Below are 19,512 nucleotides of genomic sequence, written 5' to 3' on the forward strand. Positions count from 1 at the left end.
ATAGTAGATAAAGCAAATGTTTGTGGAGTAAAGAATTGGTTGTGTGGTTAGCAAGATAAAAGTAACATAAAGTAATCAAATGAAATTATGGTAAGATGAATAAAATATAACATTTATTTTATACATGAAAATGAAACATGAAAATAGTGAATGTAACATAAAGAGAGGGTTATCGATGCGTGCATCAGTAGCCCAGAGTTTCGAATTGCATTACTGAGGCATAACACACTTCATGTGACATTTGTCAAATAATGAGATTATCTACAAATTGTAAGGTTTTGTGCGTGTTTTTTAGTAGGTTTATGATTTTTCATTTATCTCCATCCATTGTTCTAATCTCTAATATGTTTGAGAATTTTTTCTTGTTTTTGAAAGTATTTTATCTCTGTATGTAATATATTTATGGAAGATAAAATAATTTTTTGTATTTCATTGCTTTTAGAGTATAGAAAGGCCCCAACTTGCATAGGGTTACGTTCCGAAAACCTTTACGCAAGTCGGAAAGGCCTAGAAGAGATATGTTGATTTAATGGTTTTATGTCAACATTGGTTTACTTCACGCAATGCATAACTAAGCTATATAGATATAACAAAAAATAACCAGAAAGTGCAAAACAAAAGTTTTCAAAAAGTGAAGAATAATTCATTTGGGGCTAGTTTGTTTATTACTAACTACCATCAATTTCTTCACATTCAACTGCAGTCACTCGTGTGTGTGCGTACTGCAATAACCACCACGAGATGTCAGCGCGATTTCTTATAAACAGCTGAAAATGAATGAGTTTTAACAATTTTGTTTATTAGTAATAATAAATGGAAAATTATTTAAATTGTACATGGTAATTAAAATTAATTTACATACCTTAAAACTAATTCCATCAAAGTTTGCAGGAGGTAATGTTTTAATTCTGGTGAGAAAGAAGGTTTGAGGAATATGGGAAAAGATGTTACAGATAAAGCGAAAATTAAGGTCACCGGAATCAACGGTGGAGGGTCCAAGCTAAACGACAAAGGGATCAAACGATAATTGTTTTCTAGCCTTTTTCTTCTCCTCTGGAACGGGCCAAAACATTTTCCACCCCTCTTAAGACTTAAGTAGTAAGAGATATTGGGGTTCATTTTCGCGAACCGCGCGATGTCTTCTATATCACGGAAAGCACGTGCCATTTCCTTCGCTAAGAAGCACCGTGATTTTTGTACACCCTCAATGCTTATCTTCACTTTCTTTTCTATCTATTTTAGTGCGTTTACGAGCGGGTGCACCATTTTTAGCACCAGTGTGCCTTTTCCCAGTCATAATTAGGGCACACAAAAAAAACAACAAATTACTACGATCGATGCAGAAGATCTGTTCAGTACGAAAGTATGTGAATGAATGTGAGCGATGGACGGGCGAGCGCGTGATAACATCCCTAAGAGCAGCTGATTAGGTGTTTAGAAATGACCAGGTGGCGAAAACAGTAGCGCATTGATAAGATGACGTAAAGTAATTTTTTTGCAACTCGACAATTTAACAACGGGTTCATGAGAATTATTTACGAAAGTGCAACTTTACTTTAATTGGGGACTGTCTGTACTTACTTAGAGATTGATGACTGGCAGCATTTTATTATGTTTGGCATATTTTTTGTTTATTCAATTTAAAATTGTATTTAAGGAAAGAAAATAATCGATTTGAACTTCTTTTTTCGTAATTCAGAATCTACATGTCTGGTGTTTATCATACATCAAGAAAGGATATTTTTCCGGATTTGTATTTTGTATGTGGAAACAAAAGTTTTAACATTTTGATAGAGCTAGAAAATATTGTAATTCAATCAAATGTTCTTCATTCCGAAAAATATCAATATGAATCTATAAACAGCATTTGAAAGGCACTGTTTCGACTGTTATAAACCAAACTTAATTGGCAGGAGATCAGGAAAAACTAGCTGGTGTTAAAAATTCAGATGTTTTTTGTATAACATTTGTTGCTGGTATTGTAAATACGTTTTATGTATCATAGATTTATTTTACGGATGTGTAACAACGTTATAGTAATGAGCCATGTGATAAAGTAATAGGTCTATTAATAAGTAATATCTTATGAAAAGTTAACTCGTCTGGGTATGTGTAATAATGCTTTTAACATCAATAAAGCGTTTGAACCTCGTAATTTCGTGTTGTGTTGTTAAATAGTATTTTAGTTTTTAAGTGTTTTAGCCGAAAGTAATATTGAACTCGGTTTCAGAACGTGCATTTTGTTCACGATCGCGAGGAACAGGACGAGTTTCAAATGCAACTTAAATATAACGTAAAACAGTGGTAATGAAACTTGTAAGTTAAATTGCGCAATGAATTTCGCTTTTGTGAAATTGTTTTCTATCATAATATTTATGGATTACGTTGAATCCACGACTGACATCAATTGCAAACAGTTACAAATGGTTGCTGATAGGTTAACTTTGGCTGAATGTCGAAAGCTGTCTGAAACCTTGCATAGTGATGATTACGAAATAGGCCATCCAACAGGTATTTATGTTGTCATTCTTAATGTCGAAAAACAAAGTATTAGAATGAAGTGTATTGAAATATCTCTTACGATGAATGATTATTTTTGTATGTTAAAAATCTCGTTTGTAATGGAATTTCGCTGGGGTTTAAGACTTACACAATGTGTTGTTCGTGAATTACAATCGTAGTCAGGCTTAACTTTCTGGTCTTTTTAATGTAGTTTGGTATTAAAATTTTTTCAATAACCTGGCATTTCTGCTTTATTATATTTAGGCTTTAACCATATCAAAGGTTAAAACAGGATATTTACAGTTAAAAACTCTTTAAAGTAGGAGGTATAGAATGAACTTATTTAATTTCTGTAGTACATATTGCGCTTCAAAAATACTTAATGCAAGTAATAATTAGCCTTATAACACTAAATATACGTTTTATTTAAGTAGACACTCAACAAAAGTTGAGTACTGATTAAATAATAGTGTTAATGTCGTTAACTTGCCTCAAAAAAAATTAACTACGATTCTACAAGTGTTATTCTAATAAGCAGTCTAAATAAATAGCTTTCTGTCCAGTACTGTAATTAACTTTGATATTAAGCACAACACACCGTTGGCTACGTCGGACAATAAAAAAGTGTGAATAATACGCTAAGCCTAATACTGTTGTATCAAATATAATTAAAGGTCAGTAATCTTCTGTGACATTCGCATCTATATCCAGATGGATATTTGTTTCCCTCATTTTGTTTTTTGTCAATATAAGTAATTTTTCATTTAAAATGTAACATAAAGGCAAGAGAAATGACTTTCTTGTTAAATATTCGAATTACTTGCAAAGTATCATAATTATATGAACTTGAATTTTGTTAACATTACCAATAACTGTTTTAGCCATCTAATTTAACAATATGATCATAAAAAGAAATTAAAAAATTATAGCAGAAAAAATAAAGATCGGGGTTTTCTTAACTATTATTATTTTTACTCTGAGGATTTTATTCTTGTGGAGTTAGTGATCTTGCCGTTTAATATCTTTCATGGTCTGATACCCTACCATTGGTTGAGGAATCTAAGGGCAGGGATGGTCTAGTAAGTTGAGTCGCGGTAAACAAAATGAATCTCTTAAGATAACGCGAAGCTAGTTCCATAATATGTTTTCAAAACTAAAATGTATTAGTATTAAAGATGGAGGCCATTGTCTAATATACTAGATAATACAAAATTTGAGAACAGTATTGATGAATAAATCTACGGACACTACCTTCGCCCATCAAACCTAACTCGTAACCATTTGTATTCGTTACAGTTCGCACACCAGTAATTTCTAATATATTAGGTGTAACTTCACAAAATTTGGTATACTTTTAATAAACATTACAAGGCTTCTGCACCAAAAACTCAGTTTTAATGGAGTATTTTATATTCATATTTGTTCGTGAAATTCTCGATTCTTTAACTAGTACAAGAGCAAAAGTGATTTTCATTTGAGATTAAAAATACTTTGCCTCAAAAATCTCGGAGTTCACTTGTATAATCTTTTAGACGAATATATAACTTTTTCAGTAAAACTTTATTTTTTCTGTTATTACATTTATTGCTTGTATATTCAGCCTGTAAAAAACTCAAATATAACGAAAAGAAAAATTGTAAAATCGAAAATAAAATGAGTAGCTGTCTTTTTTTTATTATTATTAATCAAGAAGTTTCAAATTTGAGAGTTTTAACTGTTAAACGTATCCCATGTAATTTCTGTTTGGTTTGCTTTCAACATCTAAGGTTAAAAACACTGTAAATAAAGCTCAAATCACTGGCTGTCTGAGAGCAGTACGCCGTAATACGTACGACACCTTAGCCTTTTTTCTTTATTTTGTCCTGCGGAACCGTTGTTATAATTACTCCACACACACACACACACACACACACACACACACACACACACACACAGAGAGAGACAGACAGAGTTATCTGGGGTTCCGCAAGGAACTTTTAAAATGTTAATATTTTTTCCTCAAACTATAAAATTTAATCAGATTACGCTGTACAAAAAGTAAAATATATCTAATATAATACGTTAATCGCGTATTGGGCCTATTAATATTTTATTCTGCCTAATGTCAGACGATTTTATTTAGCTAAGAGGAAGTTCTCTAGGTGAAAGTGTTAATACAATCTCAATTCACTTCAACAGTGGATTTACTGGTTGCAAGTAGATGTGGCACCATCTCAATTTCGCATGGGTCATTAGAGATGCAAGATAGCATAGTAATTTTAGTATGGAACATCGATCAACCTTGGGTAGTGATGCCAAATGTCTTTTAAGAGCCAGTTTTGGATTAGCGACTAAATATCGAACGAAATGATTGTTTGTTTTGGAATTTCGCACAAAGCAACTCGAGGGCAATCTGTGCTTGCCGTCCCTAATTTAGCAGTGTAAGACTAGAGGGAAGGCAGCTAGTCATCACCACCCACCGCCAACTCTTGGGCTACTCTTTTACCAACGAATAGTGGGATTGACCGTGACATTATAACGCCCCCACGGCTGGGAGGGCGAGCATGTTTAGTGCGACTCGGGCGCGAACCCGCGACCCTCAGATTACGAAGCGCACGCCTTAACGCGCTAGGCCATGCCAGGCCCTCGAACGAAATAAAACAAGAAATGTATCTCCAGAACGGATGGTATAGGTATTAACACTTATTGATAAGGAGAGAACAACGTTTCTACCTCCCTGAGTCCTCAGATGAAGATTATCTAGGAAGATTGAAACGTTGTTCTCTCCTTATTAATAAATGTTAATTCTCATACTAGACGTTGTAAGATACATATTCATATCAAGTGGGTTTCTTGTCATCACGTTTTTTTCCACAAAGCTACACGAGGGCTATCTTCGTTAGCCGTCCCTAATATAGCAGTGTAAGACCAAAGGGAAGGCAGCTAGTCATCACCACCCACCGCCAATTCTTAGACTACTCTTTTACCAACGAATAGTTGGATTGACAGAAACATTATAACGCTCTCATGGGTGAAAGGGCGAACATCTTTGGTGCAACGGAGATTCGAACTCGCGACCCTCGTATTACGAGTCGAACGCCTTAACCCACCTGGCCACGCCGGGCCCCTCATCATCAAGAAATGAAACAAAATGAAACACGACGTCTTAGCTAAAACTTGTCCAATTTTGAAACATTGTGATGCAATAAGATGCAGTATCAGTTGTTTCAATTGAAAGCATATTTATATGAAGTATAATTATATTAAATATTTATGACAATTATAACTGGTAATTGTTAGGTTATGTTGGATTTGTTGTAGTTTAATTAGACAAACTTGCTATCAATGAGCTCCATGACGTTCGAGATTCAGATGCACGTCAGATCTGGCTTAATATTTTGTTATTTTGCTTTAAAATTTCTGCTAAAAAACAAAAATAATATTGTAAAAATAACGGGTTACCATTTTTCTTTAGAAATGTAATATTCTAGCGGCCTAGCCTTTTTCCACAAATCTTTATTTCTGACATCGTTATGATAACACTGATCTTAGGGCAGTATGTCATTATATGATGATAAAACTCAAAAGCTTGAACGAGTTTTCATTAAGAAGCTATTTATTTCGTGTCCGTGAACATACTTTTGAAGTGCTGAAGATATAATAATACGTTTTTAGACAAATTAATAATTAGTTTTCACCCTTATAACGGATAAGTGGCTGAATATCTCTAATAAATCTGATACGAGTAAAAGTCTTCCTAGGCCTAGGCTTATGCTAATTCATCGGCGTTATCGTCGTAAACAAGCACTTCAACACAGGATGATGTAAGAAGTACAGAAACGAGAAAGAAAAGAAAGTATGATGAAAGTTTTATTAAATATTGTTTTACATGGACAGGTAATGAAGATGGACTTAGTTGGTTGTGTGTTGAATGTGGAACAGTGTTGAGAAACAGTAGTTTATATCTTTCAAAGTTAAAATGGCGTTTAGACACCAAACACTCTCTCAATTAAAAAATCCAACTTCCGAGTATTTGAAGAAAAGTGTTTGCAATCAAATGCAAGGAAAGCTACATCTTGTTCGTTTGCACATCAGGATAACAAATGTGCTTTTTTTGCTTCATATCGTGTTAGTTACCGTATTGCAAAAGCAGGTGAAACCCATACAATTGCAAAAGATTTGATAAAACGATGCGCAAACGATTTGGTAGAGTGCACGATTGATGGGAAATTTCTTAAAAACATCAACTCTGTGCCCCTTTCTGACAACTCGGTTTCTCATAATCAAGGATATGTCAGTAAATTGCTTAATGGAGTTAATAAGGCAAGTAAAAGCGAGTCCAACTTTGTTGCTTCAGATGAATGAATCAAAAGATGTCGCAGGTTATGCGATGTTCTTTGTGTTTGTTCGCCATGTTCACGAAACTAGTTTTGAAGAAGACATGCTAATTTACAAATTTTGCCTACTCAAACAACAGGTGAAGAAATATTTAAACTGATCGATTTATTTATGGAAGAAGACGAGATTCAGTGGCAGCTTTGCTCACGTATTTGCACTGATGGGGCTGCAGCTATGATTGGAAAATTTTCAGGCGCAGTGGCACGCATGAAAAAGAAAAACCCGGACATTGAGAGTATCCACTGCTGTCTTCATCGTCATGCATTTGCAATGAAACGAATACCAGAAGACTTAAAAAGAGGCATTGGGTGAGGTCATAAAAATAGTTAATTTTATTAAATCAAGGACTCTCAGTGTGAGGATCCTCATTTTACACTGTAAGGATATGGGAAGTTTGCATAAAAATTTGCTGCTTCATGCTGAAGTCCGATGGCTTTCTCGGGGAAAAGTGCTTGTTCTGTTTTACGAACTGCATGAGGAGATATATTTCTTTTTATCTGAATGACATTTTGAACTTACATACAAAATAAGAAACAAATGCTGGACACAGAAAGTGGCATACCTTTCGGAGATATTTGCCTGTCTAAATGAAGTGAATGTTATAATGCAGGTTAGGAGGGTAAAGCACTTCAAAGCTCACAGTAAAATGGAAGCACTTAAATGTAAGCTAAAATTATGGAGTGAATGTGTAATTATGGAAGAACTTGATTTATTACGAAAATTTTGGTGTTTTTTTTTTTTTTTTACTTATGAAGGAAATTTCCTTAAATGAAGATGCAAAAGTTTCAGTCTTGCAGCACATATCTGATTTGTGTATAACTACTGGGGAGTACTTCACTTCTCATTTAGAAAAATTACTGTGGATTCAAAATTCTCTGAAAGAGAAAGAACAGCTTATAGAAATTTCAACTGATTACACCCCAGAAACAAAATTCCAGCAAGAAGAAATTACACAATTTTGTATTCAAATGACCATGGAATACCCTGAAATAAATAACAGAGATTTGAAAATTTTTATGCGTTTTCAACAACATATCTTTGTGAACAAACATTTTCACTGAATTTATACATACAAAGACCAAATTTAAAAACAGGCTTAATTTTGAAGATGATTTGCGCTTACAGGTAATAACCATAACTCCAAATATTGAACTATTTTATGAACAAAAGTAAGTCCATTCGAGCCACTAATAAATAAGTACACTGTACTTTTACTGATATAAATCTTGGAAGCAGAAATTTTTGAAGAAGTAGAAATAAAATTTTTCCTTTAAATAATGATATTTTAATAAATTTATATTCTGAAAGCTTGAAATAAACTTTATCTGGTGCTAGTGACCGATTATTTCTATTTTTAATGTGTTTTTTTATTAAGGCTCCGGAATGTTTTTTCTTTCTGATGTGAAGTTCCGCAGGTCTAAAACGTTTGGGAACCCCTGCCCTAGAGAACAAGAACCCACGTGCAAAACAGAAAAGTGTCATTTACACATGCCCTTGCTCCTAAAACACAATATTGGATTAAGCGGCTTATGTTTCCTACAACATTTGCAAAAGAAATTCCCAAGTGTAATAAAATTGCACAGAATGTGTGAAAATATCTATTATAGGATTCAAAGTTGCTGGTCCAATAAACATTGTAGGTTTTAAGCCTCACTGGTCCATTTACATCGCAGGTATTTCAGTACTACTATTCATCTATTTTATGTGTCGTATTTCGCAGGTCCGGCAAGGTCAGGTGGGTTAAGGTGTTCGACTCGTAATCTGAGGGTCGCGGGTTTGAATTCCCGTCGCACCAAACATGCTTGCCCTTTCAGCCGTGGGGGCGTTATAATGTGACGATCAATCTCACTATTCGTTGGTAAAAGAGTAACCCAAGAGTTGGTGGTGGGTGATGATGACTAGCTGCCTTCCCTCTAGTCTTACACTGCTAAATTAAGGACAGCTAGCGAAGATAGCCCTCGTGTAGCTTTGCGCGAAATTCATAAAACAAAAAACAAGTATTTCGCAGCATATGTATATGTATGTGTATGTATATGATGTGTATGTGTATTTATATGATGTATATATATATATGATGTATATATATATGTGTATCCATATGGTGTATATGTGTATATGTATAAATATGTATATTATATTATATGTATATGTGTATATGTATGAATATGTATATTATATTATATGTATATGTGTATATGTATGAATATGTATATTATGTTATATGTATATGATGTATAAGTATATGGTGTCATTTTGACACATCCTTATAAAATTTCCTACCTTTTTGTATTAAAGTTGTTAAGTTTCGAATGTAGTATAATATGGTTTTAAATTTGTCTGTTTAAACAGTTAGAATAACATAAATGCAGTAGGCGTAACTATGTATTGGCCTTCAAAAGTATACTGTTTCGGCTACCTACGTTACCGTATAAATATACATATTACTGTTGATTCATAAACGTTTAAATTTTAGTTATATTTCTTAAAACATGGAAAGTAAATGAAGAATGCGTTGAAAAACTTTGATTTCGAGTATGTACCCGAAATTCTACCCTCATGTATACGTACTTTCACTAAGCTTTGTCTAGATTTGCGGGTGGGGTATATAGAGAGATAATAATTTTTGTAGGTTTCAAACAATATCTTTTGAAAAATAAAAAAAACACATCAAATTATAATATTAGTATACTCAAAATCCCTGTAATTTAGTAGGGTCTTTAAGAAAAGTATATGTTGGTTGAAAATAATCCCCATTCCTATTCAGAGCAACGAGTGTCGATCCCACATCTACAGTTTTAGCAAAATTTTTCGCCTTCAAGTCACTCATAAACAAGTGTCAGAATTATGTAGAAGGGAAATTCGTGATGACGAATAAATTAACTTCCTATTGGGTGTAAACTTGAGCTGCTTTGTAGTAGGTGGTACCAGTTAAAAACTTTAAAATGATTGTATATCTCGGGACGGCTGGTATGCGTATTAACATTTTCACTTACAAAGCAGAGAACAACGTTTTGACCTTCTTAGGTCATTTTCAGGTTAACCTGAGATATATTTTTACTTCAAGTGGGTTTTTCGTCATCACGAATTTAAACGATTGATTTGAAGGGCGGAACTACTCTAGTAGATTTCCAAAATATATTGAAATCTCAGCAAATCATAGAGGTGGGAGGTTCTTATTTTGTATTTAACTTGTTTGTATCTCAAATTCGAGTTTCTAATTCGTTAGATACTTGTTCATGATGTATGGTGGGCGTAATAAAACAGAAACTGAGAAATTAGCCGACTAGACGTGTTATGCGACTCACAAAACCGATACGTAACATTTTTTTCTTTATATTTCCTTTTAAATTGAAAAATTAAAACATATATAATTTTAAATTTAAATTATAAACTGCGTATTGATACCAGTCTCATTTACGTGACTGGTAAAAATGTTATTTTATAAAAATTTTGAAAATAACGTTCCAAACGTTCTCTTTAACCTACATGGGCAAGCAGGGGTGAAAGAGATAAGGTGAGACAGCTATGGTCGAAAAACCAAACTGAGAGGATAGTGACTCATTCAATGCTGCCAGCATTACGAGTTAAGGACTATCAAAATCATGGTTGAGTGTCATGAATAGAAAAGATATAATGGATATCTTTGAATCTGGAGAATACATCTTAATAAGTTTAGAATGAACACCAAAAATGTCTCATTATCAATCTTAACCGGAAGTCCAGGGCGAAACTAAACAAAGTATTCATATTCAGATCGAACTGTGAAGATAGAAGAAACTTGTGCTAAAGAGATAGAGAGACATTAGGACATATTCCAATTGATATGCTAACTCTTAAAAACGTGTCAAGATTAAATATGTTCAGAACTGAAAATAATTTACCTAGACATTGAAAAGCTAAGGGGACTGGCCCTGGCAGAAAGGAGGAGGAGTGACTGTCCTTCAGGCGGATGAGAAGTCTTCTAGACGACTAACGGCGCAACCTGAGTCCTAGAAAGGACACTCTAGCTGCTGATGTTGCTACCAGCAGACACAACACAGTAAACGCAAATGAACTTGGCAGGGGTTTAGTTTACAGACGTTTCAAGAATTCCCTCTTCAACGTTCAAGATCTTTATGGTTCCTCTTCGTCCTTTCACGTGAAATATTATTTAACTGAACTTGAAACTTTGCCTGTATTTAATTTTTACTTGTTTAAGGTATGAAGTGCGATGGGACATTATAAAATTGACAGGCGAGAAAGAGCGAAATAAAGACGGCACTGAAGAAGTGAGCCAGGCCAGAGCCAGACAAGCAGATGTCAATGTAAATATCAATATAAAACGACCCGATTCAGGGCTGGGTAATATTGTTACCTTGGCTGGGATCTAAAGATCCAATATCTGAGATTTGGATGTGGGGGAAACGGGAGTGCCCCGAGAAAACCCACTTTCACAGGACAGGCGCCGAAAGTTTTACCTGTCTTGTGCCCGAATCTAAAAAAGAAATAAATATAAACATGAATCTACCTTGTCTGTAATTATGTTTCTTGTTGAGTGGTTTGTGATTGTTGAAATATGTTATATGGTGAAATGTATTTTGTAGGTGCACTGACTAATTTTCATAATGATGTAGTTAGTTGATTTCTATGTTCTGCTTTTAAATAATATTTGTATATTTATGTGAGCCTGTTTCTAAGAGTTGGTAGGTTACTGATTTGATGTATATAGTTTACGGGTGTGTATGATGGTAGTCTGTTTGCTGCTCTTAGTATTTTATTTTATTGTTTTTGGATTTTCTGTAGTGCACAACACGTTAGGTGGCAGTCACCGGTTTTAAGGGTGTCCATATCGGCGTAAGGATACCCGCCAGGGGTCGTCTACGAGGGTAGGGGTGCTGTTTAGCGTTATTGGTCAGTCGCCGCCTGCTTAAGCCAGGCAGCCCCTGGACAACAGGCACTGACTCATCGCTGTCTACCTGCCTCATTGGGTGTATGGGACTTAGGGGCAGTGCCCCAATAAGTGGACAGTAACTTGTTGCCTACAGATACAATAAACTCGACGGTATGCGTGCGCCTGGACAGATGACCCAAATGGTCAACAGTAGAAGAGTGGATAGGAGTAAGAGGAGGAAAAGAGATCCTAGGAAGAAGATGCCCGGGAAAAGAGCTGGAAAGAGACGACTCATTGGAAAGTGTGAAAGACTGAGAAGGAAACATCTCATGGTTGCATTCTGCAACATAAGGGGAATAAGAGGAAGCAAACGTATCTTGGAGAAGGTAATTGGGGCATTCGACCTCATATTTCTGCAAGAGACTAAGCTTCAAGAAATGTTGAATTCGATATGGAAGGATGGACTTTGGATAGACCATTAGGCAATAGTGGACTAGCCATCGCTAGCGGGATAGATAGCACTATCAGAATGGAACGTCTCGATGACCAAACATACAACACCCACAACAGGTAGGTCCAGTTAGTGAAAGTGTCCGACCACAGACTACCCAGCCCACTCACCATGGCCAACTTTTATATAGTCTGTGACAGTGCACTCAGTGCTAAGGAGTGGAATTCCTTCAGGATCTGAGCTTCAATTATAGCCTATTTCTCATTGTGGGGACTTCAATTCACGCCACACAAGCTGGGATTCCACAGACTGCAACAGGAATGGTCTAGGACTGTTTGAGGCCCTTGCTGTGTTAAATATTTGCATCCTCAACAGTGGAGAACCTACAAGGCTTGCAGAGAGATATGGGGATTCTGACACAGTGATCGACCTGGTTCTGATAAATGAAGATGCCAGGGATTTGGCCGTTTGGAGGAGCTACCGAGTTGGAAGTGAGCACTTCCTATGTGAGGTACGCTTCTTTTACCAGCTTCATCATGTTACTCCTTTAAGAAAGAAGGTCTTGTACAGTGAGAGGGACAAAACCGGGGTTTGGGCTACTATCAAGGACAGGATCAGGAAAGAGAAACTTCCAAGAACCATAATCACACGCAAGAATGCTCCAAACTGGTGGAATCCTGACGTGGATGCAGTCTGGAAAGAAAAGAACAGAAAGGAAAGAGAATTTGAGCAGGGCAGGGGCACCGCTAACATAGAAGTCTTTACCAAGCTAAGGATTGAACATAACTGTGCTATCTCAAGGTTCAAGAGAACTGCAGCTAAAACCATCAGAGCATAATGGGATAGGTTATGTGATAAGTCCAACCTCAAGACCAGGGAGTTTTCGAAGTTCCATAACAAGCTGACAGCTCGGAGGTCTTCTGGAAGAACCAATTTGTACAAGTACTACTCACCGATGAGGACCAAGCAAAAGCCTTTTTTGCTAGATTCATCAATCAAAGTAGTGAAAATGACCAGGATCACGGGACAGTGGTCAGGAATCAAATTGAAGAGATGGTTAAGGTGAGTGAGCCCATGCAGTGCTTCAACATGGAAAGTGTGATGAATACCATCAGGACCAGCAAGGAAGGAACATCTGGACCAGATGGCGTCACTGTCAATTATGTTAAAGACCTGCCACCAGAGGTGATCCAGTGCTTAGCAAAGACTTATGAACAGAGCATGGAAGTTAGGAGTTATCTCAGAAGTCTGGACAGACGCTTTCATAGGTGCTGTGCCAAAGCCAGGAAAATACCACAAAAGTCTCAAGATATATCGTATCATTGTGGTACAGAACTTTATTGGAAAGATTCCTGAGAGAGTTGTTGCTCACTACATCACCAAACAGGTTGAGCACCTGCTTTTTGATGGTATTGGAGGATAAGGCCTCAACGTGAAACTTGGATCAATGCTGCCAGCTTTACAACAGAAACGTGGTCTGGTTTTGAATGGAAGGAAAACACTCTAGCAGTTGCCCTTGATCTTGAAGATGCCTACAATATGGTGCGACTTCCTCGTCTCGCTGACAAGATGTTGCACATGGGACTCCCAACTTTGTGTATCAGATAGGTAATGTCAGCCCTCAGCCAGTGCTGTGTCATTATGAAACATGGTGAATGGAGGTCAGAGTGGTCAACCACAATAAATATAAGCTCTGACTTCCCACAGGGTTCACCTCTGTCATTTGTCCTTTTTAACATTTACACCCTTGGTCTAGTAAGGCTGGACAGACTTGATATCAGAATCAAAACCTTTGCTGATGACATCTTGTTTCATACCAGTGGAACATCTACAGAAATGATCACAAGTAGTATTCAACCCTGGCTGGACCACATAAGATAATGGCATGCTGATTAATCCAGAGAAGGCTAAAGCACTGTTCCTTACTCTCAACAACTATGCTGACATATCAGATATTCCTATTCCAACCTTTGGAGGCACAGAAATTACACAGGAAGGCTTACTGTTTTTTCTCGGCATTGTGTTTGACAGGCAACTGAACTTCTCCAAGCATGTGGATGAGCTCATTGTTAGGGCCACAGAAGGGATGAATGCCCTTCATGCTGCAGCAGGCACGCATGCTGAGGAATGTCACTTGAACATGCTGTACAGAAGCCTTGGGCTTTCAGTGGTTGATTATGCACTACCCCTGGCACAACTCAGCATAAACCAACTTGGAAGGCTGGAAAGGTTGCAGAATGCATTTCTCAGGATCATCACAGGTTGCACTAAATCAACTACAGTGCCAGTACTCCATCAACTCTTTGGATTCCCAAGTATCAAGGACAGGCAAACATCACAAAGAGCCATTTTGTTTGCCAAGGCTTGGAAAAATCCAAGGCATGGACTTCACATCCTTACAAAGAAGTACTCTTTCACTGCTGAACCATCCAATCAACAAAGACATTCTCTATGCCACATAAGACTTGATGTAGCACGTAGGTCTCATCTAAAGAGAAAGTTGTGGCTTCAAGTAGCTGTACTGGCTTGTACGAAGATCTACAATTCATATTTCCTTTCCAACCAACCTCCATGGTTTTGGTCTGCAGAAGAGGAATGGCCGCGCCAACCTGCAGTGATTGTCAAGTTCAACTGAGATTATAGAGAGTGGCCTCAAAGTGCAGTGGAAGCAGCATACCAGGAGATGTTCCTGGAACTTGGCCAGAAGGAAAATCTCATCATTTCAACACATGGCTCGTTCACACCAGAGATCATGAGAGCAGGTTGGAGATTTGCTAAGTTTGTGGATGGCACAACCATAATTGAGAAGTCTGGAGCATGCACCCTGTACACAAGTAGCACCAGGATGGAACTTGAGGCTGTCAAGCAAATTCTTGGATGGCTTGTCCAAGAATCCCCTGATATTACCACAGTTGTGTCTGCCACCGACTCCTTGGCAGTGTTGCAGAGAACCCAGAGTGGCTGGCTACCTAATGGGTACTCCATGATAAATTTCCCACCTTTGTGTATGTTCTAGGCCATGCTGGTGTCAAATACAATGAGAAGGCTGACCAACTTGCAGCAGCAGAAGAACCAACAAACCAGATGTTACTCTTTCCTCAAGATATAACACTCTTGTGCCAGCAATCAGCATGCTAGAGTATCAGAGAGTCTCTCATGCAGTCTGAAGAGGGAGATAGAATTCTCAGCCTCAGGACCCCTTTTGGCATCTCTCGTGACAGCCACAACAAAAGCTTGGACAGATGTCACAGGAATCAGTTGATCACAGGCAACATTGGCAGAAGTATATTTGACCTCGTGTTGACTGGAAGAGTCAAGGCAGAGAGGATTTGTGACTCACTAGACACACTCTCTGGGATGCCCACCAGCTGACCCAAGTAAGGCATTGTAATAGCTTCTGGGAAAATCTGGACTCTAGCATGAGACATCTTTTGTAAAAGCACTGTAAAAATAGAAACCCATTATTCTCTAAACAGTTTAAACAACTATAAAATTACAAGTTTATAAGTGTCTTGAATACTTTCAAAAATTAAATAGTATCATCTGTAAAAAGTAATGGCCAAATTCATGGCTAACAACATTCTTCATTTAACTTTCTCAGAAGGAGGGGAGATTGGGTAATAAAAACACCTCATTAAGCTAAAGATTTTAATAAATAAACAAAACTGTTATTCATCTGTTTCTCAGATTACAATAAAGTTTCAAATTCTAGCCCACAATATGGCTGGTAAATTGCATCTACCATGAGGTTTTCACTATATATCAATAAGCAACATAAAAATCTTTACTTCAACCAAGAAACTGTTGTGAGAGGAGGTACAACTGAATCAAAAGTTATAAGGACACAATGTCTACACTTAATGTTTCATGAGGAAAGTTATCAAATAATTCAAGTATGGTTTGCTTTTGAGATATTTTGGTTAATCTATATAATACTGATGAAAAGATAGTTTTGTTTGACTCTAAAGAGTGTAACTTTGGTGGGTGAATGGAAAAAATAACAAAGAGGACTTGTTCCTGAATTTAAAGAAATGAAAGCCCTAGTAGTTCAAAAGAAGAATAGCCAACATTAATGTAATTATTGAAACACTAGAATAAATAGTTGAACCCCATGTTATAGAAGGAGATAATGATGGAATGAGATTATTTAGAAAATGCATAACTAACATTATACTATAGTTTTACAATATGAACAAGTGGTAACTCAGAAAATTGACCCTGTTAATCTTTCTTGGTGGTAGAGTTGGGTTTATTATAGCATTGGTTAGAAGGTTTAAAAACTGAAGAGATTAGACTTTCAGAGACTGTGGTGGTAGATTGATGTAAGTGTTCCATACAAGAAATGCAGGAATGTTGAATTAATTTTTCTGACACTTAGAAGTGTACCATTAACTCCTAAATCAAGTTAAATGTAAAAGACAGCTTGTTGGAAAACATGTTTGCCAAACCTGTTATCTGAGGAAAGGAGTCCTTTAGGCAACACTAAGTTTGATGTGGTGGAAGCTAGGATGAGGAACAATCTCTTCTTGATGCTGCATACCATCAAATCTTGGTATTCAGCCTCTTAAGATAAGAAATATGATCATGACAAACCAGATTATATGTTTTTAAATGCCTGTTAGAACTATAACTTATCAATGTGTTGGATAAATGAGTGAATCATACTTACCCTGTATTTAATTTTCTGTATTATAGAGCTGTACCAACTTTTTCAAAAGTAACTTCTACAATTTGTGAAACTTAGTATTTAAACAAATTTGACTATACAAAAGACAAGATGTAAAGACATGATGTATTACAATAACATCGTGGTCACACTTTATGATACCTATAGGTATAAAAGCCATTACCTGAAACTGTATTGAAGCAATTTTGAACAAGTCGTCCATATGGTTAAATTAATTTTCATATCTAATTTCAGAACACTGTTTCCATATTCTGAAAATTGTCATATGATCAGCAGAAATCTTATAATTATTAAGAGAACTATGATTGATAATAACAGAGTAATTGTATGAAATTTAAAATTTATCTTTGCTAGGTAAACCAACTGAAAGCTTAGAGGTTTCATGTTGTAAGTAACAGATATAGGGAAGAAGTTATGAATGGTATTCAAATTACATAGCAAATTTTGTAGAAATAAGTAACATCAGTCTTATTACTGGGGAAAAATTACTACTAGAATATTAGTATTTCCAATATACATAAAAATCTAGGTTTACTGAGAAAACAAAATGAAAATTCTGTAGATGAAATTTACCACTTACAAGAATAGGAAGCCAAGCATCAGGATCTGTCATCTTTATGAAACTGTGTAAAATGTTAAATATTCCACACAATACTCTATGATGGTTTTCACCTCTGGATCTTCAGTATTTACAAGACCATTTTCATCATGTTATTGCAATTATGAGTGGAGAATGCTGTAGAAGGCATATGAGGCTCAGTGAATTGAACAGACTTCTGCCTGATGGTAAAGACCATCTCTATGTGTATATAGAAATTTGCTTAAAAATCATAATTATTAATATTTGCCCTTATTCATAGAGAGAGATGTGTACTTTAGAAGTTAAGTGAGGAGAAAGGAAGGTCTATGCTAAGGATATAGAAGGTCTTACATAGTTTAATGAGCTAGTCAGATTCATATGGATTTCTAATCCATGTTATATCCTTTACTAAGGTAATGGTTATTCTAGACGTTGCTCTGTGCAATGCAGTATTGCAAGGAAAATTATTGTGAACTTTATAACCCAAGGATGTTAATGTTTAAAAAAGTAAACCTCAGAATTCATTTTGGAAAACGTTCTTTCCAATCAAATGGAAGTTGTTACTGTAGTTGCTTTAAGAGATATTACCTTTTATCTCTTTATTTAACAAAAAAGAACCAAAAACATGCAAAAGCTAGAGAGTAAACTTGATGAAATCTATAAGTGGTAATAAAGTTATGTTAAAGAAGAGTGGAAAGTTAGTTTATCTAGGCAATATGATGTGTGTACATAAGTTTGGAAGACAGTTTTACAACCGAGATGAGCTTTGTATTGAAATTGTCCACATTATTTATGATGAATAAAACCAAATAACACTCAGAACTATCTCACTACATTTTCATACTTCAAAAGTCAAGTACCAAGGTAACTAACTTTTCTACCTGTGTATAAACAAACTGACCCTCCTTACAACAAAATTGGTACATTTTCAACTACCAAAGATCAAGTACTGAAATTACTAACTTTTCTACTGTTTTACCAGGTGCTAAGATCTTGTGTTGATGTGTTTGAGTATTAACAGTTTTCTTTTCTGTGCTGGTCTTATAGCTTAATGTGTTAATTTGTCTGAAAGGAGTTATTAATATCTAGCATACACTTGAAAGCTGCATTGTATAACATATCTGGTTGAATGGTACTTGGATGACTTTTCAGTCCATTTATTTGTATTTTAATCAGGGTTAAACTGATATAGTATGGATGTGAAGCAATATTTTGTCTAATTACCACTTTAATGAGAAGGTTTCCCCATTTCATCAACAACAACTTTTGAACTGTTTAACTGTTTATTCACTGAATTTTATCAGTTGTTTCATTGAAGTTTTTTTGTTTAACCAAGAAAGAAAACTTAATGCTTATGTTAGGCCTATCAATGTCATTTGGATAAAGGATCTTTGGCTATAAGTTTTAAATGAAGTAAAATGTCCACTGTTTAGGTGAAGATGAACCACAAAACCTTTCTTGTCTTCAACTGTTGGAACACTGGAACACTCACGAAGGTCAAAAGAAGACTTTTCACCAACTTGCACAGAGGTTACAACAAATTGGTCACACAGATGTTGCAAATAAATTATCAAAGACAGTTTATGGTGAGAAGATTTTAGATGTTAAAGAAAGCTTTCTTGATGACCCTTTTAAAGATCACATCAAAAACCGTCTCCCTATTAAATATAACAGCATTATGACTTCAGAAGGAGCTGACATTGATGTAGATAATACAAAGAGTGGATGGTCTCAGATGGATATAATGTACTTATTATGTTTTATAATTGTTGGTTTTGTGTTTATCTTGTTGGGATGCTGGAAGTGTTTGGGAATATTATTCTTTAACAGGATGACAGATGACTACAGTGGATATTTAATTGGTAATTCATCACTTATAAGAAATAGAAATGTACTACTTTAAATTATTGAAATTTCATTTTCATTAAAATGTTTGTTTAAATTTTTTTAATACAAAATTTTGTTAATCCATTTTGTACAACTAGATTAGGTTATTTATGATATAAATATATGTATTTCAAAGAACAGAGTGACCTGATGAATTT

General features: G+C 35.7%; 1 protein-coding gene across 1 annotated transcript; it reads left to right on the forward strand.

Annotated features, from left to right (window-relative positions):
• The first annotated feature begins 2,286 nt into the window (after positions 1-2,286).
• On the forward strand, positions 2,287-19,370 carry LOC143236424 (uncharacterized). The gene is made up of 2 exons (XM_076474687.1): positions 2,287-2,511; positions 18,901-19,370. The coding sequence occupies exons 1-2, from the start codon at positions 2,334-2,336 to the stop codon at positions 19,368-19,370; spliced, it is 648 nt and encodes a 215-aa protein (XP_076330802.1). The 5' UTR covers positions 2,287-2,333.
• The last annotated feature ends 142 nt before the right edge of the window (positions 19,371-19,512 follow it).

This window comes from Tachypleus tridentatus, chromosome 13, assembly GCF_004210375.1.
Source record: "Tachypleus tridentatus isolate NWPU-2018 chromosome 13, ASM421037v1, whole genome shotgun sequence".
Taxonomy (NCBI): domain Eukaryota; kingdom Metazoa; phylum Arthropoda; class Merostomata; order Xiphosura; family Limulidae; genus Tachypleus; species Tachypleus tridentatus.

Excerpts from the sequence above, each read along its gene's own strand:
- LOC143236424 (XM_076474687.1), top strand. The coding sequence starts at position 2,334 with ATGAATTTCGCTTTTGTGAAATTGTTTTCTATCATAATATTTATGGAT. Across the intron at positions 2,512-18,900 it reads CGAAATAGGCCATCCAACAG|GTGAAGATGAACCACAAAAC; the intron begins GTATTTATGTTG and ends TCCACTGTTTAG.